Raw genomic sequence first — 25,129 nt, 5'->3', positions numbered from 1 at the left:
TGAGTGAATTTGTGAAATCAAAATACTCGTGATTTGCTTAACTCTATTCTGTTGTGTATTGTGTATAATTACTTACTAGATGTGTGGCTCACCCTATTAATTACAATTTTCAGATTAAAGTTTAATTGGGAGATAGAAACTTTGGATCTCTTTGTAAGGTGCAAGGTAGAGCGTGAGAGTTTTTTACGCGACGTCAATAATGCTTGAAGCCCTAAAAGATTTTTAGTTATTTTTATTTTATTTAAGATTTTACAGTATTTGGAGAGTAATTCTAAATTGTGGATTTTAGTATTGTAAGAGGTTTATTAAGAGCATTGTTTATTTGGAGTTTATTAAACTTTGGAAATGAATTATGTTTATTGAGTTATGTAAGTTCAGCAAGTTGATCATGCATCTAAATTCATATTTCATGGATTTGGGTCATGACACCCACCACATGTGACATACTTGCAAACTCAAGATCTGAATGCATGCAAAAGTAAACACCATATTGCTCTCACTTCATCTTGGAAATCCACTTTACTTTCCTAAGTGAACTCAATTAAGTCCTTATTTTGAATTTTTTTGGTTGCATACGTAATTCCTTTCCTTCTGTTCAGCTGTCTAATGGATCATATGCTTGAACTTGCGTCTTCCTCGCTATCTTAAAGCATTTTCAACAAGGCTTCCCTCTTGTTTTCATGATGTCTTTAACCCAAACTAAAAAAAAAACTTTTCAATGGTGCATACTTTGATATTTGTTGCTCATGAGCAAACCAGATTAGAAGGCTTCACCTAATCGTGTTAACAGTTGTGGCCATGTTTGTCATCCATGCTTTTGTTTCTTATCCTATCAGCTTGGATCCATCTTGTCTCCTTTTAATCTACTGTCCAGCTAAGAAACAGAAGTGTGTGGACAAGATGTTTAAGATGACCCAGCTAAAGAAGAAAATAGAGAGAAAAATGAAAAACAAGGAAAAACTGACCAAGTTTTCGGCTTATTGATGCATCGTTGTTGATCTTGTAACTCAGGCGAGGAGCTACATGTTAGGGTGGCCCCCCCAAAATTTTTGAATTTTTTTTTACTATGTAGAAATATTTAATATTTTAATAATTAGCCCTCATCCAATAATGTTCTTAAAAAAAAATGGTCTAATTTGTCTAGTAGTTATATAGAACGTATTGTTTCTCAAATTCATTTTTTATGGTAAAATGTGTTCTCATATTTTTTTAAGTTTTGAATCATTTATGTCTATGAACACTTCATTAATTCAATTGAAATTTTTTTACTCATAACGGTAGAAAATTTGGTAACTTATATTGAAAATGAAAATTGTAAGAATTTCACTATGGAAGATGGTGAAAGATTAATTTAATTCTATAAAGCTTTTAATTTTAAGGATTCATTATGAAATATACTAATTTTTTGTGTATGTGTATAAAAGTTTGTATAGACTAATAAATTAGCAACACAAATCGGCCCCCCCAAACAAAAATTTCTGGCTCCGCCCCTGATCTTGTTACTCCATGTGTGGGTCTTATTCTACTTGACAGGTATTATGATATATCTAGTATTATATGATTTCTTCATTGTAATGCATAGCAGTGGATATTGTCAGTTCAGGGTCAAATTTTTAGGTTGGAAGTCTTCAAATTAATATCTATGGGTTTTATCTCAAGGGATACTCTGCTCCTAAAAAAATTAGATTATTAAGAATGATACGAAGGGTGAGGTTGTGCATTGCAAACTTCTTGAATCAGTGTTGCAAACTTATTAAAAATTAGCTTTCTTGTTAATTAGCTTTCTTGTTGCTTGTTCAAGAAGCAAAGAGCATGCCTAATAGCTATTTTTTTTTTTTCAACTATTTTTTGCGAAAAAAAAAAAGAATCATTAAAATTAAGAGCTTGATCTTGAAGGAAATGATATGAACATTGATTTATTATCATACAAACACTTTCTTAAGGTGTTGTATATTACATAAATTATACTGTATTTTGTTTACATATAAAAAAGATATGAACAAAGATAATTTACTATTCATGTTCCTTCTGGTCTCTATCTATTTGGATATATTTTGATTGAACCATTTATTGAATTTAGTTTTAGAAAATTTGAAAATTCTAACCCTCCAATTTTCAAAGAATTACATTTTTTTAACCCAACAATTTTATAAAATTACGAAGATGCCATCTGATTCACAAAAATTAAACTTTGACCCTTTTCACTTTTCAAATCACATTTCAACCCTTACACTTTCGTAAAATTACATTTTGACCCAAACATTTTTTAAAATACAATTTCAACCCAAAACTTTTCCAAATTATTTTATTTTTAATCAAAATCTTTCCAAATTGCATTTTGACAGCACAATTTTCATAAAATTGCATTTTTCTGGCAATTTGTTAGTCTTCTAATGGAGGCTTTTGTTTATCTGCTTGGTTTATTTTTTTATTTATTAATCTATATAACATGAATATATATACTTGGTATATGGGTGTTTAAAAAATTTGCACCGTGCACTAGGGTATAGAATAATCTGCAATTGCTTTGAGAAAACCAAGGTGCAAACGTTTTCTTGGATGATATTAAAATGTCTAAAGAACTAACTAAACTGTCACTGAAGTACGAAATAAAATGACTTCCTTTTTATTTTTATTTTTATTTTTATTTTTTTATAACAAAAATGACTTCCTTGTTCTGTAGTACCTTGGTTACTTTGACATTTAATAGTGCTCTCTCCTTAACTAGTTGATTAAGCTATTTTACTAGTTCATAAAGTACTTTGTTAAATGCATGACAAAGTACTTTGGCACCTTCCCGTACACAAAATGTTTAGGGGTCTAGAGGGAAAAATGTTCGAGTTGCGGGGTTAGTAGAATGTTGTAATTATTTCTTAAAAAAAAAAAGCATGACTCTCAAAAGCATAGTTTCTTTTTGACCCCAAAGTTTTGTGAGCATTGTTTATAATGAAACTTTTAACTCCAAAGATAATAAAAATGGCCCTATGACTGATTTGTAAAATCTTCATTCCAACCAAAGTTCCAAAAACTGCTACGCACCCTTTAAAAATGAAACTCCTAGTTAATTCATAGAACCATATCATTAAGTTCACATCCTCCAACTAATCAAAAGTAAAAAAGAAATATGAGGGAATGTCTAGTAATGTTAAAATTTTATAGCTACCTGCTAGGAAGCATGAACACTTCTTTTAGAATATTGTATTTGTATCATATCCGTGTCGTATCAACCGTTTCATGCTATAATTTTTTAGAAATATTTTGTGTCGTCATACCTGTGTCCTTTTAGAAAGTCTATAAGGACAACTTAATCAAACATTAGAATACAATCGTCACATTGTGTCAATATGTTGATTTTAGTTCAATCAAAGGGAATGGATCCTTGGTGCCTACACCATATATTTTTTGATCTAATCGATTTCACTGGACCTAATCGATTGTAACTAATAGTGGTTGATCCTGAGACTTTTTTAGAATTTATTTATTTAATGTAATTGGTTACGAGTTTGAGTTATTTTTATTCTTTACTGGTTCGTTAATATGATTTAGGAACACTATTTTAAAGGCCCAAAATTAACTATTGTAAATAGATTGATCATTGATTAATAAAATGTGGTTGGGAATCTAATTCCAGTACTTGCTTCTAACTTCAAACAACTTTCTAATGGCTTGATGCTATGCTAATTCCTAGGCTTTTATCCTTACATTGCTTGGTGTGATTGTCTTATTCCTTATAATTTTTTTACTTATAATTATTTTTAATCGTTCCACACACATCTCCCATTTGAAATAGTTTTGTACCGAATTAGTCCTTCACTCAAGTCATGTCAAAATAATGTGATAAGCAATAGGTAAATTGAATTCTCGAGTTGGATTATTATGTTTTTGGGGGTTAAAATTGTAGAAATGATAATGGGTTTTGTGAGTTAAATCCAATTGAAAGAGCCGTTAGTGAGAAAATGTAGTCTGATTTTGATGAGACATGACACCGAGCTGGGTCTCTTGCATGTGTAAAACTTTACAAAAAATGTCATGGTAATTCAGAACTCATTACCCAAAAATAAGAAAAACTTGTTCTTAGTTTCCACAATTGAAACTCATTTTTTTTGGGTATTGAGTTATGAAAATTAACCCAAATAAAGCAACTTTGGGTGGAGTACACAAAATTAAAAAAAATGAGTTATAATAAAACTGAGTATTGTATGATGGAACTAGCAAATTAAACATAGCACAAGTATTTGTTAGAGGCATGAACTTTGAAGTGCAATTGGCTCTCAAAGTTATCTCCAGACTAAGTTTCTTAGTTCGAGAAGCTAATTTGAAGAGAAGAACAGGGTTGCCTTGGGAGATATGGTAGACGAAAAAACAGGAAAAGAATTATATAGACCAAGAAAATGGTAACAATTATACTCGACCACAGTGGGAGTCGAACCCACGACCTTTTGATCCGAAGTCAAACGCGCTAATCCACTGCGCTATGCGGTCACTTTGGTTGGTTGTCTTAATTAAAATATATACATACGCAATGTCATAGCCCACACCACCCAAAGGCACAAAACGCAAAAACCATTCCCTTTTCTCACTTTCGGTTTATTATAAAAGGATAAAAAGTAAAAAAAAAAAAAAAAAAAAAAAAAGAAAAAGAAAAGAAAAGAAAAGAAAAATCATATCGACCTCTATGTATGTATATATATATATATATATATACATACATATATATACTAGGAAATCATTGCAATTTACAAGTACTCAATCTAGAAATGAATAATCTGGGTTGTACACCAAATTTAATGGGGGAAATAAGTGATACTTTAACTAACTGTTAAGGACATAGATGCGGTTGAATTTGAAGACAACTAGAATGTATTCTTTGATGTTGGCAATTGGCATGTTGCTTTCGGTAATTATAACAAAAATTGACCGATTAATCTAGTATAACAAACATGAGTATAGATTTTCAATCATGTCGCAGGTTTATTGTGTTAGACTTTAGTCCTAACAGCATTGATCAGGATAGATGCACCAAATCACTCATAGGATTCACTTTGTTTTTAGTTTTTAACTTTAAATAAACATTTTTTCCATTTGTAAGTTGTAACTATACATGTAGGAGAATTACAACCTTTTGAATAGCAAGCAAAATTTTTAATAGACTTCCTATAAAAATTTTTACAAATCAAAATTATGCTATTTTTTTTTAAGAGAAGTGATATGTCCAATAACAGCCAGTGACAACTTGCCATTTAAATTTTGTTATGAAAGTGTAATGAAAATGGTATAGGCATAAAATTTCTCTTTTTATAAAGATCTTAAAATTTTTTTTTCTAGCTATTAGTACCAAAATAGGAAATTGCTTTTAAATTTTTTATTTTCCCTTTTTGGGTGCACGAAGTGGTTAGTGACATGTTCTATTTTTTTCATTATTTTCTTTAATAATTTCTTTTAGTATCTTCTGAACATATTCACATACTATGATCTATATTAAAACTTTAAAACATGATTTTTTTTCCTCGAAAAGATGTGCTAATAAAAAAAAGTGTTTTCCTATATATAGATGCATGTAATGTTTCTCTCAATATTTTTTGCTCAATAATATTTCTCTCAATATATGAACAAAAAGGGACCTCTGTCTCTCACACACATGTATATGGCTAAATGCTAATTAAGTAAGTACATTCAATAACAAATGAGAGATTACACGTGGAGGGGACCTAAAAATCTCCTCTAGAAGGCAAAACACCCAAGGAATATCTCAAATACTAGTTGCACAAGACACCTTTGGCATGTGAAAAGGTTGGTATAAAAAAGGGAAAAGGTAAATTACATTTTAAATTTAATATTTTGTACTTCAAAAGTTTTCAATTAGATTCTAAAGTTTCATATTGTTATATATATGTATATATATATATTAAAAGTAGAATTGTTACAAATTAAACCTATAATTGGTTTAGTTTGAAATTGAACTTTAAACTTTTAGAAAAATATTAAGGACTCACTCATTTTCACACTTAAATTCACACTTTGCTTATATGTCAATTTTTGATTGAATTTTATCATTTTTAAGTACATGTAGTGGACCATGTGAAAGTGTTTGAAATCCAATCAAAAGTTGACATATAAGCATTGTATGGATTTGGATGGGAGAATGTGTGTGTCCATATCATTTCTTAAATTGTTAAATTTTTTTTAGGAGGTTAATTTTTATTTTTTATTTTTTTAAAGATCAATCTCCAAGTTAAATTTAAAAATTTCAAATTTAAAAGATAAGATAAGATTTAAATGTGATTTGTTTTTGAATGTGATTTACAATTTTAAGCTGTACTTTATCTAAAATAATAAAAAGAGACCTCCAAAATATATATAGGAAATTTTTTATTTTTTTATATTTTTTCCTTTCTTTTTTTCTTGGGCTCGTGTGTTTGCGTACGGGCTTCTGTAATTGGTAGCTCTACGCATGGTTTTCCAACAACAAACGAAACTCATCAACGAGAAAGAAACAACTCTTTCTCTATCTCTCTCTCTCTCTCTCTCTCCAAACTCCAAAAAGCTCTATTCTTTGTTCTCTCTCACTCTCTCAACGCATCTCAAACGGTCAGCTTTCTACTTCTTCTTCTTTGTTTAGTCTTAAGGAATTGGATTGTAATTCAAATCTGATTTTCATTACAATCTGTAAGAAAAACTAGGATTTGCTTCAGCAACTGGTATTATAATTTTTTTCTGGGAAAAAGTTTTCAGATTTATATAGGCTAGTTTCAGATCCGAATCCATAAGACACATGGGTTTGAATATAGGAGGAAGATTGAGAACTTTATTGGAATTAGATTGATTTGGGTGTTGAATTTTGTTATTGAAGAACTGGGTTTTCTTTGGAAAGTAGTTTGGAGTTCAGAATTATGAGTTTAAAGTGTATGTCTTCGATTATTTTGAGTTTTTGAGAATTGGGTTTCAAGGAATTGGGTTTCAAGAAGCAAAATTTTGTGACTTTGGATATTTGGAGGGTGGGTTTGGGTATCTGAGAAGAGGTTATTGTAGTCATGTTCTATGGTACACCGGCATGGGACCCTTGGCTTATTGTTGCCCAAATTCTTTGCCTTCAATGCTTATACTATCTCTCTCTAGGAGTATTCTTGACATTTCTAGTCGGGACTCGAGTGTCTCGGTTGAGCCTTGTGTATTTCTTTGATTATGCTGCTGTCACTACCTCTACCGTGACCGGTTGGTGTGTCATTGCTTCGTTTTTGTTGAGCTCTCTTGCAGGGTGAGAATTCCATTTCACTTTTTATTTATTTATTTGTAATTTCATTTCTTAGATTGTTTGGTTTTGATGTATGTGGCTTAAATGTGAAACTAAGTTCATATTTGTATTCAGCACTACATTTCTGAATTATGAGAAATTAGAAATATTTGTAGAGTTCTATGATCTATCTCCTGCATTTTACTGTCCAACTCAAGTTTGTGTGAGTTTTAATTCATGGTATGATACAGATACGATGATGTTGTTACTAAACCTTTATTAATTGTGATGAAGTATATGATTACACTTTGGTTATTCCTCTTAATTAAGCACCAAGTTGTCCTTCTCGCATTTTCCTAAGTATTTATTTTTGGTTTTTGGTTTCTTTTTTTTTTTTTTTGAGAAATTTTGTTTTTGGTTTCTGATTTGTCTTGTATCCAGTAACCTCCCAGTTAAACGTCCTCATGTAGGTGTATTTATTTTAGAAACATGTCTTTCAATTACTTTAACAGAGAATATGACTTTAGATAGAATAACTTATCAAAAAAAAAAAAAGACTTCAAATAGAGTAGAATCGAAGAAAGAATACATGTGGCTGACCCTAATTAATTTGTTGAGGATACATAGCTGACCCAGAAATTTGGGATTAAGGTTGTTGTTTTCTTTCAATTAGTTTAGTGTGCAAAAGGTTGGTTATAAGGTTGTTTGTGGTTGTCATTTAAAGTCTATTGTTAAGCATTCATCTATTGCACGTATACCAATGACAAATATATAATTTTATACATTGCACTTTTGAAGTCTTTGGGCAATATCTTCTTAATTTTTACAGGATACATATGAGATGCCAAGTATGGTGACTATGGGTTTTCATGGTCAGCTGTTTTTACCATTCCTCCTTTTCATATCTCATTTTAACAATTAGCTTTTCTTGCCCTCAAACTTTTGATTTTGACCTTTAACGTTTGTGCTTCATTCTTTTGAGTTCAACTGTTTAACTATTGATTACATACTTTTTAAGTTGGGTCATTAACGTTCCTTTTGTGTATTATTAACACAAGATGGCAATGTGATCATTTGTAATCTTGTTGCCAATTTGGGCTTGTCTTGTTTAATATTGGACATCCTCAAACTTGAAGCTAATCTAGGGCTCTCCTTAATGGAGTCACTCTAAGATTTGAGCATGGGTAATTTTTCTTTGTCTTTATATGTGTAGTTCAAGACATCCTAATGATTTTCCCTTTTGGTTGATGTGACTTTTGCTACCCTTCTCAGAAAAGATTGTGGCTACTTCTGTTCTTGGCCAAAAGATGTTGGCCATTTTTAGACTATTTGAACAAAGATGTCCACCCCCCCCCCCCCTTCTTTCATATTAGTGCTAGAAGCTGTACTGGTTTTCACTTTGATCTCATAATGTCTCCAAAATTTGGTGGGCATACTATTAGCTGGTTTCTAGTTGCTTGTTGTTAATAAAAATGGGTTATTCATGAGGATAAATGAAGACTATATTTGTATTGCCAACATAGAGAATGTATGGTCTAGGTCACTTTCTATCTGTTGACTGTTGTTGCATGCTTTTACAGTTGGTATATATGTGTTTGTTAGACTTGTTTTTCTGCTTTGTGAAGATGCCCCATACTTTTAAACTCTAGTTATGCTGGTGTTTCCACGACATGTCTTTTATGCAGTTTATTACTTGAGATCATTTTAACTTGAATTAGATAATGGAACCATTGTAAAATGTAACCGTTGATGAATGGTAAGTCTAAAGGCTATTCCTAATAATGGTTTCTAGGTATGTATTAATTTTTTTTTTTTTTTTGGGGGGGGGGTGGTTGGGGTTCAATTTAAGTGGCTTCTCTTGTTAATGAGCAAATGTTTCTTGTTTATGCAGAGCTGGCATTATGCTTTATTTGATTGAGAGGTACAGAAAGTGCTTAGACTTTTCAGCCACAGTGTACATCATCCATCTCTTTATATGCATCATATATGGAGGTTGGCCTTCTTCAACAATATGGTGGGTTCTGAATGGCACTGGAGTTGCAGTGATGACTTTGCTAGGTGAATATCTGTGCAAAAATCGTGATCTGCAAGAGATTCCCATTACACGACTCCGTTCAAGTAAGAAATTTTCTTCCGCATGTTCTTATCAAGATAAATTTTCTTCACCCCTATATGTTTTATTGCTGAAAGAGTTTTATGTTAAATCTGTACCTGTTTCATAGTTCACTATCAAACAGTAGTTATCCTCCCAAAAGAAAAAGTTCCCTTTCAAACAGTGCCGCCTGTCTAATTTTTAGTGAGGATGAATCTCTGGTCTGTTATTCAACTTCATATTTTGCAATGTTATATGTCATGCTGTTTTATAACTCTGTTGGGGATTGCACGTTACAGTGTGGATTATGCTAGCATTTATGCTTAAATGTTTGCATTTGCACTTGATTTTTTTTTTTTTTGGGTTGGAAAATGATGAAAGCAATGCTTTATATTGATTTTATTTATCATGACATAATCCAAGACATTTGCAGTGAGCTCTAGCTCAAATGACACCTCCTCTCCTTATAAGAGCAAGGTGAAGAGTAAGGTCGTTCGTTCAAGACCCACTAGGTGTGTGTGTAATTACCAATTAAAGGGAAAAAAATCCATAATCCAGGAGCACTGGCACTATTGCTTGTTAGATGGAATGGAACATTAAACTTCCACATCTCCCCCTGTTCTCTTGATGCTCAACCCTTTTGGTCAACCTTCTCTTTTTATGGAGATTTTCAATTGTTGACCGTTTGTGGGTTGAGCATAGCTTGTATTCATGATCTCAAGCAAGCAGCCATCAAATTGTTATTATTTATTTATTGTTGTGGTGCATTGTTATATTTCTTTCCAGCACTTGTTGAATGTGTAATGGTTCACTTTCTTTGCATTTTCATTATTGATTTTGATATGGTATAATATGGTTTGATAGTGTGATATTCTTTTAAATCCCTTCATGTGCTCTGAAGAAGTTGCTGGTTGATATTTGTTTATTTATCTACTTAATGATATGAAGAAATTTTGACCTTTTCTATCTGATTGAATCCATGAGTGAGTTGTGTGCAAATTAATCTTTGGTTATTTACCTCCCATTAGACATTAGTCCATCCCTGTGTTATGCATAGGACTTATATCAACCCATTGTACCTTGGAAGCCTCTAAAAATGTATATTTTGTATTCTCAAATACACTTTAAAAAAAAAAAAAATTGGAAACTCATATATATTCCTTAAACAGATTAATCAACCATTTTGGGAGTAAGCCCCTGTAATTAACTTAAGACAGACTTTCATTTAACCAAATTAGTTGTAAGTAGCAGTTTTCAATTAGTTCTCATGAATGAATAAGATTCCTGGAAAATGAAGTTGTTTTGTGGTTTTTAATGGGGATGCTGATGGTTCACTTTTGAAAGGGTGAAAAAAAAATGAATCCACTCATGTGGTTTATGTACCTAATTATTCTAGATGGTCCCTTACACACTTAAATAAACAGGTTCATTATTTCAAATCCACTTGCTTTGAAATAAAACAGGTTTGTTGCATTATAGATAGATTTCATTGTTAATTTGAAAACTTTTTTTTTGATAAGTAATAAAAATATGTTAAAAAGAAGTAGGGTGTCACCTGAGTATACAGGAAGTATACATCAAGGACAAAAACAAATCAAGTGCATTAAGTACAAAAATCCATGAAACCATGGACCAAAGAAAAAGAATGAAAGCTTAACACTGCAACCCAATCCAGAATGAATGCTGGTTATTCCTCTCCCGCCAAGTGCACCACATCAAACAGTGGGGCACAACCATTCAAATAGCAACATTTCGATGCCTCCCAAACTTTCCTTGCCAACAAGTCAACAGCTCCACTACTGTTTTTGGCATAACCTAGTGAATGCGAAACAAAGTAAACACCATAGACCACAAATCAAAAGCAATAGGGCAATGGATAAGGTAGTGGTCTACTGATTCCCCATTTCTTTTACACATAAACACCAATCCAAAATCAAAATCTTCCGTTTCCTAAGATTTTATCGAGAGTCAAAATATTCCCCAAAGCTGCAGTCCAAACAAAAAAAGCAACTCTAGAAGGGACCTTAGACTTCCAAACAGTCTTTGAAGGGAAAAGACTGAACAAAACTTTTTGTCAGAACCTAGTAATAAGAATGAACAGCAAAACCTCTTCCCATGGCAGGTTTCCAACACATCTTATCGTCCCCAACTCCTCTCAAAGAAGCTCCATAAATTCTAGTCATTAAACTGTAAAAGGATTCCAATTCCCAATCTTCACCATATCTTCTAAGATTTAGATCCCAAAAAAGAACACCATTTGGGAACTTCATCTAATCAGCTCATAGGCTTCCTCATTTCAACTTAAAGAAAAAGTCTCGGATAGCACACACACAAAGAAGTGTCCCCACACCAAATGTCCTGCCAAAATCTAATAGTAAAACCGGCCCCAACCTCAAATTGGATATGACGAACAAAAGATGGCCAACCACGGCTAATAGACATCCACAAACTCACTCCATGAGAGCCAGTAACGGGAAGAGAGCACCAACCTCCCCCTTCACAACCATACTTTTCCCCTATCACTCTCCTCCACAAGGCCTGTCGCTCATTCCCAAATCTCCATAACCATTTTCCAAACAAGGCTTTATTAAAACTTATCAAACTTCTTATAGCTAAACCTCCAGAATGAAGAGGATTGCAAACCGTAGCCCATTTCACTAGGTGAGTTTTTTTAATTTCCCTTTGAAAACTTAACACCTTGGGAAGTTGATTCTGTTTGAAAAACTTAACACCTTAGATAAGATTCAATTTGGATGGACATATTTGGGTCCTGTAATGTGAATCTTTGTTTTCTGTTGCTCTGAAGTCTTTAGTGTCAAATCATGAAACTTTTTTTTTTTTTTATTTTTTGTTTTCTGTTTTTCCTCCGAATGATGATTGTTGGATTGGCTGTTGAGGCATCATTATTTTTCATTATCATGTTTTTGCAAACTGCAATAGAAGTTACATTTTGATTGCATTATCAGTTTGGTTGGTTTACATTTTATTTTATAATTTTTCTTGGGGTAGCAGAACTCATGGCTTGAAATAGAATTCTTCACTGGATTAAGTTACGGTTTTCTATAAGAATTGGATGAATGTCCTTTTTCCCCTTGCTGTAGGATCAGCAGAATTAATTTGAGACTATTTACATGCAGATGTTTGACTGATACGGGAAACTGGACAGGCAAGCACAAATTTTCAGTAATGGCTGTTTCTTCAGTAATTTGGAGGATCTCCTGGATGAAGCTCACGAAGTACCAAATTTAATCTGTGCTGAAAAAAAAAAAAAAAAACCTTTACCTTTGGATTCTTTCCTTTGCTGATGGCTATGACAGAAGATGACCAAAGAAATTTGAGATGACGTTGAAATGATGGGAAGAATAAGAAATATGAGACTAGGTATGCATAGCATCACAAAATGTTTAATGTATAATTTTTAGGTAGTTTTGGAAAATGTGATGATTATTGTGTGTCTGATATCATTCCTGGTTTAATGTAATATGTTTAGGTTATTTTGTTCTTATTCTTTAAGATGATCAGTTGGATGAGTTTCCAGATCACAGCTATGAAATTAGTTAAGTTTTTGATAAATGTGCCTAAACTACTTATCAAAAAAAAAAAAAAAAAAACTGTGCCTAAATGTTTTTATAGGGTTAGTTCACAAGATTGCTGGATCTTTATTTCTTATAAGATGCATATTTCTCACCTACTTCACAAATTACATCTAAAGCTGGACCAATTATTGGTTTTGAACACATCCATCTTAGACAACATTGGGCTTGGTCTAGGAGGCTAGTGAACTGTCCTAGGTGTCTTACCTTGAGTGAGTAGATTGTTTCTTGGTTCTTGCTTAGGCTTAGTAGAGGGTTTATCTAATAAACTTATCATTAGTGCTCTCTCTCTCACATGCACACACCCATCCACCACATGCGTACATACTTGCAAACTAAAGATCTGAATGCATGCAAAAGTAAACACCATATTGCTCTCACCTCATCTTGGAAATCCACTTTACTTTCCTAAGTGAACTCAATTTAGTCCTTATTTTGAATTTTTTTGGTTGCATATATAATTCCTTTCCTTTTGTTCAGCTGTCTAATGGATCATCTGCTTGAACTTGCATCTTCCTCTCTATCTTGATGCATGTTCAACATGGCTTCCCTCTTGTTTTCATGATGTCTTTAACCCAAACCAAAAAACTTTTCAATGGTGCATACTTTGATATTTGTTGCTTATGAGCAAAGCAGATTAGAAGGCTTCACCTAATCGTGTTAACAGTTTTGGCCATGTTTGTCATCCATGCTTTTGTTTCTTATCGTATCACCTTGGATCTATCTTGTCTCCTTTTAATCTACTGTCAAGCCAAGAAACAGAAATGTGTGGATAAGATGTTTAAGATGACTGAGCTAAAGAAGAAAATAGAAAGAAAAAAGAAAAACAAGGAAAAACTGACCAAGTTTTAGGTTTATTGATACATCGTTGTTGGTCTTATTCTACTTGACAGGTATTATAATATGTCAAGTATTATATGATTTCTTCATTTTAATGCATAGCAGTGAATATTGTCAATTTCAAGTCATATTTTAAGGTAGAACGTCTTCAAATTAATATCTATGGGTTTTTATCTCAAGGGATACTCTACTCCTAAAAAAATCAGATTATTAGAATGATATGAAGGGTGAGGTTGTGCATTGCAAACTTCTTGAATCAGTGTTGTTAAAAGTACATTTAGGTGTGTTTAAAGCTCAAAACTCAAAACCATAAAGTTCTAAGTCCTTGGCCAAAGCAAAGCTTGCTTAATGAAGCATGTCTTAAGCACGCTTTCTTGTTACTTTTGCAAGAAGCAAAAAGCGTGCCTAATAACTGTTTTTGCTAAAAAAGTATGAATCATTAAAATTAAGAGCTTGATCTTGAAGGAAATGATATGAACATTGATTTATTATTTTACAAACACTTTCTTAAGGTGTTGTATATTGCATGAATTATACTGTATTTTGTTTACATGTAAAAAAGATATGAACAAAGATAACAAAGGTAATTTACCATTCGTGTGCCTTTTAGTCTCTATCTTTTGGATAGATCTTGATTGAACCATTTATTGAATTTAATTTTAGCTATCATGGTTATTATTATTTTTATAAAGGACAAGAGTATCCTATAAAATGATATGTTTGAATTTTTTTAAGACTAGATTATTATCATATTGTTCACTAATAACACTTTTCAAATTTACTATATAATTTAAGAAAAGTGAAATAACTTGTGTAAAATTTGAATTAATAAATTTTGTGTAATTGGACTGTCCAGTTTAGCTAATCGACAAATATATTACTATTTTGAGTTTATTAACTTATTTTTATTACATATTATGTATCTTTAGAGCTTTTATATTATATATAATATATGAAAAATATGCTCATTACTTCAATCAGGTCTAATGCCTCATCCATTAGACCGCAATATTATTATATATCACTATTTTGAGTAATTTCTTCTGGCTATTATTAAGAATCATGAATATGCAAAATGCATCATCCGTTAGACCAGAATATTTAGCTTGGTGAAGGAACAATCGAAGAAAATAAAACCACAGTGCAAATTTTGTGAAAGGATGGATCTTAGACTCTTCATAGAAAAATTTCCATCCAATATGAACATGATCATTGCCACTACATGTAATTCAAGCCTATCCTTAAGCATGTTAATATAATAAATTTGTTCATTGAACTTGCATTAGTCACTTACTTTTTTTTTTTTTTTAAGGTGCGAGAGAATTTGAAACCTATGGCATCTATTATATGATGATTCTTCTTTGCATTCATGCCAAAACATCAATGGATTTCTTTTTTTGTAGATGAGATTTGAATTGAGATTCTTTATTAGAAAATAATATACTTTATTGGTTGAACTAATTGAAATCCACGAGATCTTGGACCATAGGATACAATAACAATTTGGTATGCCAAATATGATTGATCTTCCAAATTGTAATAATATAAATTTTTGTTGTGTCAAGAGCTTTGTAGCTCAACCATTTGGACCTCCCACTAGACATTCAATGGTCTAAATCCCCCACCCCAAGTATCAAATTATCAATATATATATATAAGAATTTTTTTTGTCCAGAAGATTGTAACTTCATTAATGAGAAATGTCATTCTCTAAAAATAAACAATAAAATACATATATGAAAATCAGCGGTTAGGCTGAAATTTAACTACCAGGATTCTCAACCTGGTGAGCTGCACTAATTTAAACTTCAAAATCTCTTCTTAGAAGAGCATAAATTTCATCTTGTCCACTGAAAAAAGGGAAAAACAGAAAGGAGAAAAATCTCATAGCCTAAAAAACTCTTCTTTTAGGAAAAACAAAGAAATTCCTCTCTTGAGTCCTGACTTTAGAACTCTTCCTAGACTGCCACGGTCTTCAAGTGTTAAGTCATCTCTTCATGTCTTTCCATTGTTCTGCAGAAGCTCATTCTGTAAATCATGGCTGAGCTTTCCACAAAGATGAAGTGTGAGCCACAGCTTCTCCAACAGAGAGATAGATACCATATGGCCCAAAGGACTCTGTGATTTCTGATTGATCGAGCTTTTCCGTCACACTTCCGACAGGATTTGCCAACACAAGCTACATAACAAGCAGATAATGAACAAGTTAGCAATATGCTTTCCTTAATCACAGATTTTTTAACTTGATATTATCACTATTTTTACCTTAAGTGATCTTTTCTCCAACATCTTTTTGATTTCACATAGTGTGTCAATGCCACTTGTGTCTATTGCTGTCACAGCTGAGAAAATAATAAAATTGTAAGCCAAAATGTACCAGAACACTTGCAACTTGCAAGTTTAATGATACTTCACAACTGCAAGTTTGTGCTCAAGTTGGATAACTGAAAGTACCTGTCATGTCTAAAATTACACATTTCAGTGCACTCCCATTATTTTCTTTTACCCACTCTTCCTCCTCTCGAACCCATCTTAATATCCTGCACCAAGAATTTTTACTCAGTAAGAGATCTATAAGTCTAGGAGATGCTTAAAAGTATCATTACAGTTGCCTAATGCTATGCTGTAATTTAAATAACATAATGGAACTGACCTTTCTTGCAAGTAAGTTGAGTTTGCAAAGTAGATGGGAGACTCAACAGCAAGAATGAGAAATGAGGGGATCCTTGAAGCTTCTCTATACCGGCTGAGGTTTTGGTATATTTGAGTGCCCCGGATATTTCCTAAGATTAGAGTGTTTGGCCTGGTGACATGCAAGAGAATCTTGAAAACTGAAACTGCAACCTGAAATTTGCAATTAAGGTGTTAAATATATCCACCATGTGATGAAATTATTTATGCATAAAAGAGAACAAGAAAAGCTCTAGTCTTTTCTTTTCTTCATTCTTTTTTGCTCTTTCTGTTTCTAATGCTTTGAAAAATAACGAATAATAAAGAATGAGACTTCAGCTTACCGCAATGGCAAGACCTAGTGGCACTGAAATGAAAAGAACACCGAAGAAGGAGCAGAAACACGCCATGAAATCAAGTTTGTCAACTTTCCACAATTTGAGTGCTGCCTGATAATCTATTAGGCCAATCACTGCTGTTATGATGATGGCTGCTAAGATGACATTGGGAGTGTAATAAAACAGTGGCATGAGAAACAGCAGTGTCACAAGCACAGCCGAAGCCATGACTATATTTGACACTGCTGTTTGTGCTCCAGCGTTGTAGCTTACAGCAGATCGAGAAAATGATCCTGAAAGATTAATTACAAATATTTGTGTTGTTAGAAACTGTCGTGATTATTACCTTGCAGCATAAATTGTAAATAGGGCCAAATGAGAAGGTATCATAATTACCTGTAGTAACATAGCATGAAGAGCATGTACCAGCTATGTTCATAACACCAATTGCCATCATTTCTTTGTTTCCATCCACTTGGTAATTTTTAAGAGCAGCAAATGTCCTCCCCACAGCAATTCCTTCCTATAACCATACAAAAAGGCCAAAATTTAGAAAGAGGTAACATTAATAGCATATAAATCCTAATTATAATTAATTAGTTGCAGACCCACGCGATGCGTGGGGAAGCTTGGGCGAAAGTGTCCACTAAGTACATATGGTTAAGTGGTTCTATGGTGTCCATAATGAGGAAAGTCAGTGGTAACATGGTAGGAAAGCCATTGTCTATTAAGTACTACTTGAAAAGACCACAGATGGATAATCTACTCAAAAGAAATAACAGGCTTGTATTGGACAACTTACAGTGAGAGATAAGATTCCAGTTACAATGCCAGTTTTGATAGCTACAGCTAGATGAGGCCCACTGAGGTATAGCATGTTTAGTGAAGGAGGATTAAGGCCCTTTGGTAAGTGACCAATCTGTTCCACCAAAAAAAAATAAAAAAAATGAGAGATCAATATAGTAGTAAGTAGTAGGGAAAAAAAAAAAAAACCTTGTTAATAATTTTTATGTAAAAGTACCAAAGCGAATTCTAGCACTTACAATTGGAATTCCATGAATCTTGGACTTGAGGAGGAAAACTATAAGGGTTGAGAGGATAACTGATGTTAATGGGGCAGCTGCTGAGACCCAAAAAAGCTTTGGATTCCTATTGCTCTGTGTTGTTTGATAACAAAGTTACAATCAAAAGAACATAATATTTTGATGATTGAGTAATAAGTGAAATATGATTTTCAGCAACAGAGAAACACTTACAATATGCCTTGCAGTCAACAGAAAGAAGAGGAAACCAAAACCCATAACAATGGTTTGCCAAGACCACTGCAAACATCAATTGTAACAAAATTAGTGAAAATATTATTGAAGATTGCAATTGTGTAATACCAGTATATTACATCATTTTTTTCAGCAATTTGTCGAATTTCATAAGGTTCCATCTCTTTCAATTTTGAAAAAAGAACTCTTATAATATCTACAAAAATTGTAGACAGTAAAAATTTGTCACAAAGAAACAAACAATTTTTTTTTGGTGGGAATTGTCAAATATATTTAAAATAAATCCTATCTAATCTATGTATAACTTATCTGCAATGTCCACCATAAACTACAAAATTCCAATCAATGCCCTAATTTGAGATTAATTTGCAAAGTATTTCATATTATCCAAAATTATTGTTAAAATTAACAAATTAGTGGGCTACTTAAATTTGAAATTGTAAATTAATGAGCACTAATATGTTAATCTGGACATATTAATGTAAACTATCATCCTCCTACTAATATTAGGGTGTATATCACAAACTAATATTGATTTGGGATGTTGATTGCAATGATTTAAAATTTAGGGTGAATAATTGAACATTGAAAATTATCCCCCTATAATTGAATCTCCCCTTCCTCCTTAGAAAAGAAAATGACCATGTAACTTAGGGTAGATAGCTACAATTTGTCTTAAAAAATACATATAATCATTCTCCGTGGAGAACATAGGCACCGGCCACTGTGTCTTTCTAATAATTAACTAAGGTTGGGCTACTTGGATTTATTTAAAGAAAGCATAACTTTCTCCTATAGTTTAGTTGCCTTTACAAAGACATTTCTAAAAGCTACTTTTGTGTAAAAAATACAAAGATATCTTTGCTTAAAAAAAATCAGAACTAATTCCCAAATGATACCTACTCTTTTTTTTTTTTTTTGAAGATCAAATTGTACCTACTCAATAGTCAATACCTTACTTTTATTATTATTATTTTTTGACATAAAAAAAGGACATCACTTCTTCTTTGTTAAGAAAAAAAACCCAATAGTACAGGAGTTCACATATTTCAATTTCCTACCGCTAGTCCTACTTTAGTTTTGATTAAGGTGCTTTCTCTTTAGAGATGCCTCATACCTCATCTTTGGTGCTTATAACCGAGGAAACAACAGGAATAATTTGCATTTTGCTGGTGAAGTGAGCAATCCCGAGCAATCCTTTAAGCTGTTGCAATGACACAATAACTGCTGCGCCAGCCATAAACCCAACTAGAGTTGCTTTTGAGAGGAAATCAATTATAAAGCCTAGCCTGTGAGTCACAAGACAAGATCAATTTCATAAAGTCAGAAATAGAGAGAATTGATTATGTTCTCTTTATTAATATCCGTGCACAAATTATTTAATTTTGCAACAGAAAAAAGATACAAAGGTGAAACATTCTTTCAAAGTTGTTAATAAATGTTTTACTTATAAGAACTTTTCTTTTTTTAATGTGCCATATTTACCTAATCTTAATTGTTCATCTATTATCATATGTTGATAATTTTGAAAATCAAATTTCTTATAAAAGGGGTATGACGCAGATCTATTACTTCTCCTGACCTTACAAAAGTGAGAGTTTTATGCACGACTTTTTTTTATTTATTTTTATTTTTTAATTCTATGTCAACGGTCAAGATTAGGTAGATATAGTATACGATAAAATTTTCCTTTGTAATCAAACCACAAAGACAGTCTAGGATGGGCACAATTTGATACCTTAGAAGACCTAGAGAAGCCTGAAATAAGCCAGCAAAGAAGGTGGCAGTGAAGGCCAATCTAAGATAGAGAATTTGATCTTCAGTAGGAGAAACTGCCTCACTTAACATGGATCCCATGACCAAAGATGCTATTGAGACAGGGCCAACAGCAAGATGTCTAGAACTTCCAAGGATTGAGTATATCAATGGGGGCACAAAGCTCGAGTCTGCATGAAACACAGTTAAACTTAAATTAACTTATCATTTAAAAAGAAAAATTTGATTATCTTATTTATTAATCAATAAGTTTATATATTAAGTAAAAGGAGTGGTATTGATACTAACATAGTCCGACTATTGGTGGCAAATTGGCAAGCTTTGCATAGCTGATTCCCTGCAACATTACAAACTAATTTAGATTACCAGAAAAAACAAGAAGAAGTTCTTGCTTTTTTTTTTAAAAAAAAAAAAAAAAAAACTTTTTGGTTGCTTATAGAAGAAGTTCCGAATTATCAAAGTGCAATTAATTAGTTTCAAAGAATATTTCTATTATTGTTTTTTTTATAGAAGAATATTCCTATATATTATGGTACAAATAAAATGTGCTAGTAACATTGACTGCTTATGATTGTGACTACTTGGGTCTCGCACGTGGGATTTTTAACACAAAATGAGAGGTCTCAAGTGCTGATAAGCACCAAATACTTGAACTGACTCAAGTGCTTAAACTAGCAAGATGTGAGAATTTCTTGAAGTTACATACTTTTACAAAGTATTCTAATGTAGCAAACTTCCAAAAGCATATATGGAAGGACATTAACTATATATTCAATGACGGTTAAAGACAAAATTCATGTTCAAAGCCATGATATAATTTTATACAAAATTGATTAAATCAATAAAAACAAATCCACTTAAAAGAACCCAATTCATGTAGTCCACTCCTCGACTAAATTAAAAACGACCATCATTCCCGACAGAGATGGAGCATGTGCAGAACACAAGATTACTTTGGGAAATTTATTAGATACTGCTCTGAGGGGAGGGGTGGGCCCCACACATGGGACGCCTCATGTGAGAGCTCGGAGCACTGCTATTGAACTATTTAATAATTTCCTGAGTGCTTTGTCGACCAATCTTTATTCATGAAATGACAAACACAAACAAAACCAAATTCACACACAAAAGCTTTTCAATCTTCAATGCATTATTGTTACTAGTCTCACCTGTGGGATAGCCAGGCTAGCAATGGTAAGACCAGCGATGACATCAGACTTCAGAAGAGAAACATTGTACTCAGAGCCCCATTGGAATATAGGAAAGAAAAACTGAAGACAGATGATCAACTTATTGAACCATGTTTGATTCTTGCATCTATAAAGTGGGTCATCGGGGAAGAAGATCTCAGTGAGCCTGTGCTTGAGTTTCTGCAAAGTGGTCAGCTTTGGTGGCAAGCAAACCTTGTGAATTTGCATTGGTGGTGGCATTACTCCTACTTCTGCTGATGAGATTGTCACAGTGGTTTCTAAACATGAAACGTGTTCCACTCTGTTAGAGTTAACACCCATTTCTATGCCAAAGAAGAAGAAGAAGAAGTACAAGAAGTACCAGTGTACCACCAAGATGTTGAAGAAAAAGTTTGAGAAAACACTATTGAGTATTACACTATGAAACACTGAAAAAGAAATACCCAGAATGTTATGGTAAAAAAAAGGACGATGGTATGATGGTTTTATAGCAGAAGCAAGGAGGAGAGAGAGAGAGAGAGAGAGAGCAAGTGCCACGAAAGATGGTGGTTATTCAGCAGTTTGCCATTTGCTTGATCGGGGTACTTTCGTCATTTAGATGGATTTGAAATATATATATAATCAAATCTCTTAATTTATTTTTTATTTTTTATTTTATTTTAACAACTACAGGTCAGTCTATGACATAATCTTCAGTGTGTCTTTATCAAACCTATTAGAAATGATCACTTTTATTACTTTAATTTATGAGACCTTTTGTTTTTGTGTGTGTTTCTTATAGAAAAAAAAAAGGAGATCTTCCATTTCAAAAAAGAAGTAAACTTAGGAGACTTTCCTTTCAAAAAGAATGAAAAAAAAGGGAGACCTGTAATAATAATAATAAAACCGAAACTTTTGAAACTCTCACAATTTTTCATGTCAGCAATACTTAAATAAATAATAATAAATCTTTTTTTTTCCACCAAATACAAATTACAAACCGTAGGTCTCAGCCAATACTTAAATAAATAATAATAAATATTTTTTTTCCACCAAATACAAATTACAAACTGTAGGATTTTAGCCGCTCTATATATATATAAAACCGAAACTTTTGAAACTCCCACAATTTTCCACGTCAGCAATACTTAAATAAATAATAATAAATCATTTTTTTTCCACCAAATACAAATTACAAACCGTAGGGTTTCAGCCGCAACTTTCTCAAACCTATCTCTCAAACGCAAACTCAACCCTAACAAAACCCTCGATCAAACTCTCTCTATTTCAAGCTCACTCCCATCTCCTTCTTCTTCTTTAACTCTCTAATTCAATGCAGCTCCTTCCTTTTCTCAGCCACAACTCCTCTGGCTGATGTCAATTTTGATTCATGGTTATTTTGTTCTTCAGTTTTTATCATTTGGCATTGATTATTTTTTGGCCCCTTTCTGGGCATTTGATTTTCAGGACTGACTTGAAGAATTTGGATCAGACTGACTTGAAGAATTTGGATCCTTTTCCGTTTCTGATGTTGGACGATTTTTCAGGTATGAAAAATTCCAATTTGATCTTTTTTGAGTTTCAATTTTATTTGATTGATATGGGTTAAAATTCAGATTGAAATTGGTTTAAATGGAACAGAGCCTCAAAGTTATGTTTTAATTATGTGTCTTCAATTAGGTTTTCTATTCATTTAGGGATTTCAAATTCTACAGGTTTTGTAAGAAAATATTGTAACTATCGATTGGTTTCATAGTGGAGATAGTATCGATTTAATGGTTTTTTTTTTCTTTTTTTGAAAGGCCTAAGAGTCGGCCTGATGATTAATTTATTTTGGCTGAAAAATTAATTCATATTGTTGTAGATTGTGGTTTTAAAATTTTCAATGATATGTAAGGGCTGTGTGTTGTAGATAATTATGGGTTGCTGCTGGGGTTTGTTTAATTAATTTATTTTGGGTTACTGCTGGGGTTTGTTTCAGTTTCGGGTTGCTGGAGTTTTTAATATCTTTTTTTTATCTGAATTTGTTTTAATTTACGCTTATGTTTGGATTTATAAAAAATTTAGGCTCATGTTTGGGCATGTGATTTTTTGAAAGAAAATTTCTTTTTGTTAACAGAGAATGTTCATAATATATGATTGTTTAAGGTCCTCAGATATTGTCAAGAACTGTTTTTTTTTTCCTTTTTTGTTTCTCTAAAATTTGATTAAAACATGCATTTCTCTTTACAAAAACAGTCCTATGGATAGTGAGATTGACATGTCTTTCCATTTGATTTTTGAATTTGATTGTGATTATCAATTTTTCATATACTTACTAATATATTTATTGTTTCTATGTCTTATTGTGGTACAAATTGAATACTTTAGTAGGGTTTTTCAAACTTGGGCTTCTTCCTAGTTAAGTGATGGTATTATGATTTCTTTTGATTACATTTTTGTTTATGGTATCTTAATTTCTAATGTCGTTTCCACTTTGCAATTTTTATTTCATGTTTAATTATGCTTGATATGACTTTTGATTTTAGTTCTACTATCACATTAGCTACTGAGCATGTGAATCTGTTTCCAACCACTAAAGCTTAGAATGACCTGTTTTTGATGCTGTCTTCTAGATCTTGCACATTTGTTTGCTGCCTCATAAAGATTGCAGTCTCTGTAGTTCTGTACCTCTATAATCATAATGCACCTGAGCATGTGAATTAGTTTCCGACTATTAAAGATTGCAAAGCCAGTACCTCTTTTCTATGAGAAATTGAACATTTTGGTACTACACACAGACAGAAATACATTGATCCATGTCTAGGTTTAGAAATATATATTATGTTACTTTCTTTTTTGCGTGCTTGGAGTTGCAAAGGATGTAGGAGTTAATTCTCTCATTGTTGTTTTTGTGAGTAGGTATTAACTTGATTTAGGTGGTCATTTACTGCACTATTATTGATCTTCGTTATTCTGTTTTTTACAAATTATTTTAATTAAAAAAAAGAAAAAAATACTTATTTTGCAGGTTTGACTTTCATTTTTGGATAAAGAGCTGCATACTTAACTGCATCGACTCAAGGTTTGTTAACAATTGCTGTAAAAAAATTCTTAAAAAAGTTCCTGTTGCATAAAAGTTATATATAAATAGTCAATATAAAACCATTAATCAGATCATTTACTACTTTGCTACTAATACATGTATTGCACGACTAATACATGTATTGCACTATTTGTTTGATGTAGATAGTTTTGTTTATGGAATCTATCATTATTCTATTTACTTGCTAAATAAAGGAAAAAAAAGAAACCAAAAAAAATGACTCTTTTGTTTTTAGACTATTTTCATTTTAAAAAGTATATTTAACTCAGCTGAATTGCTATACAAAATAATATATATATATATATATATATTTCTTTTAAACAGTTGGAACATATTGTTTATTGCGATTGTTATACTCATTACAATTGTTTTTGGTTGTTTTTCCAATAATTCATTGTGAGAAGGTAAAATATTTCTTTTAAATGGTTGGAAGGTAAAATATGGAAGGTAAAATATTTGTTTTCAATCATACAACTTGCCCTTGAATATTTTGTATCCATAAAAATTCTTCTCTTGGCTTCAACTCAAACTTTTCTCATAAACAATGCTACTTTTGTTAGTGGGAAAGAAAGGAAAAACAGCTACTGTACATCATCTGTAAAGGAAAAACCAAACAGCTATTCTGTGTTAGACAGCACCTTTAAGATAATATACCCGATTGTTTTGTTCTAATTACAGAATCTGAATCTAAATTCCCAAATTTTTGAATGTTTACATAAATTTATGATCTTTTTCACTCATTTTTATTGTGTCCATGATTTAATTTAAAAGATATTGCATTAAACGACGTCGTTGGGTTATTTTGGCATTTTAAAAGGTGCACGAGTGGTGGAGAAAGTAGAAGTAGAGGTGGAGATAAAGGAATATAAGTATGAGGAATTAGTTAAAGCCCTTGAAAACTTTGAAAACAAATATTATATCTTTCTATTCTTTTTGTTTGTTTATCTAATTCTTTGACTAGATTGAAAAGAATTAGATTCCAATAGGTGTATAAAATTTGTTAACCCTGACAAACTTTAGTAGTTTTGGAAATCCTTAAACATTTTTGGTAGTTATAA

General features: G+C 32.1%; 2 protein-coding genes and 1 non-coding gene across 3 annotated transcripts; 1 reads left to right on the top strand and 2 right to left on the bottom strand.

Annotated features, from left to right (window-relative positions):
• Positions 1-4,408: 4,408 nt before the first annotated feature.
• Positions 4,409-4,482, bottom strand: TRNAR-UCG (transfer RNA arginine (anticodon UCG)). Its single transcript has one exon. It is a non-coding gene; the product is annotated as a tRNA-Arg (tRNA).
• A 1,914-nt stretch (positions 4,483-6,396) lies between these two features.
• Positions 6,397-12,896, top strand: LOC112012046 (uncharacterized). Its single transcript, XM_024044404.2, has 3 exons — positions 6,397-7,255; positions 9,123-9,349; positions 12,461-12,896. Exons 1-3 carry the CDS (start codon positions 7,032-7,034, stop codon positions 12,466-12,468), a joined length of 459 nt encoding a protein of 152 aa, XP_023900172.1. The 5' UTR covers positions 6,397-7,031; the 3' UTR covers positions 12,469-12,896.
• A 2,503-nt stretch (positions 12,897-15,399) lies between these two features.
• Positions 15,400-21,499, bottom strand: LOC112012045 (probable sulfate transporter 3.4). Its single transcript, XM_024044403.2, has 13 exons — positions 20,987-21,499; positions 20,106-20,154; positions 19,780-19,987; positions 19,159-19,330; positions 18,021-18,086; positions 17,808-17,921; positions 17,567-17,683; positions 17,161-17,287; positions 16,771-17,057; positions 16,410-16,600; positions 16,211-16,296; positions 16,022-16,098; positions 15,400-15,935 (listed from the first exon to the last, which is right to left on the bottom strand). Exons 1-13 carry the CDS (start codon positions 21,326-21,328, stop codon positions 15,792-15,794), a joined length of 1,980 nt encoding a protein of 659 aa, XP_023900171.1. The 5' UTR covers positions 21,329-21,499; the 3' UTR covers positions 15,400-15,791.
• Between the last annotated feature and the right edge of the window lie 3,630 nt (positions 21,500-25,129).

This window comes from Quercus suber, unplaced genomic scaffold, assembly GCF_002906115.3.
Source record: "Quercus suber isolate HL8 unplaced genomic scaffold, Cork oak 2.0 scaffold_223, whole genome shotgun sequence".
NCBI classification, from domain to species: domain Eukaryota; kingdom Viridiplantae; phylum Streptophyta; class Magnoliopsida; order Fagales; family Fagaceae; genus Quercus; species Quercus suber.
Note: the sequence above shows the minus strand (reverse complement) of the source record. Positions and strands in the feature narration are given on the sequence as shown.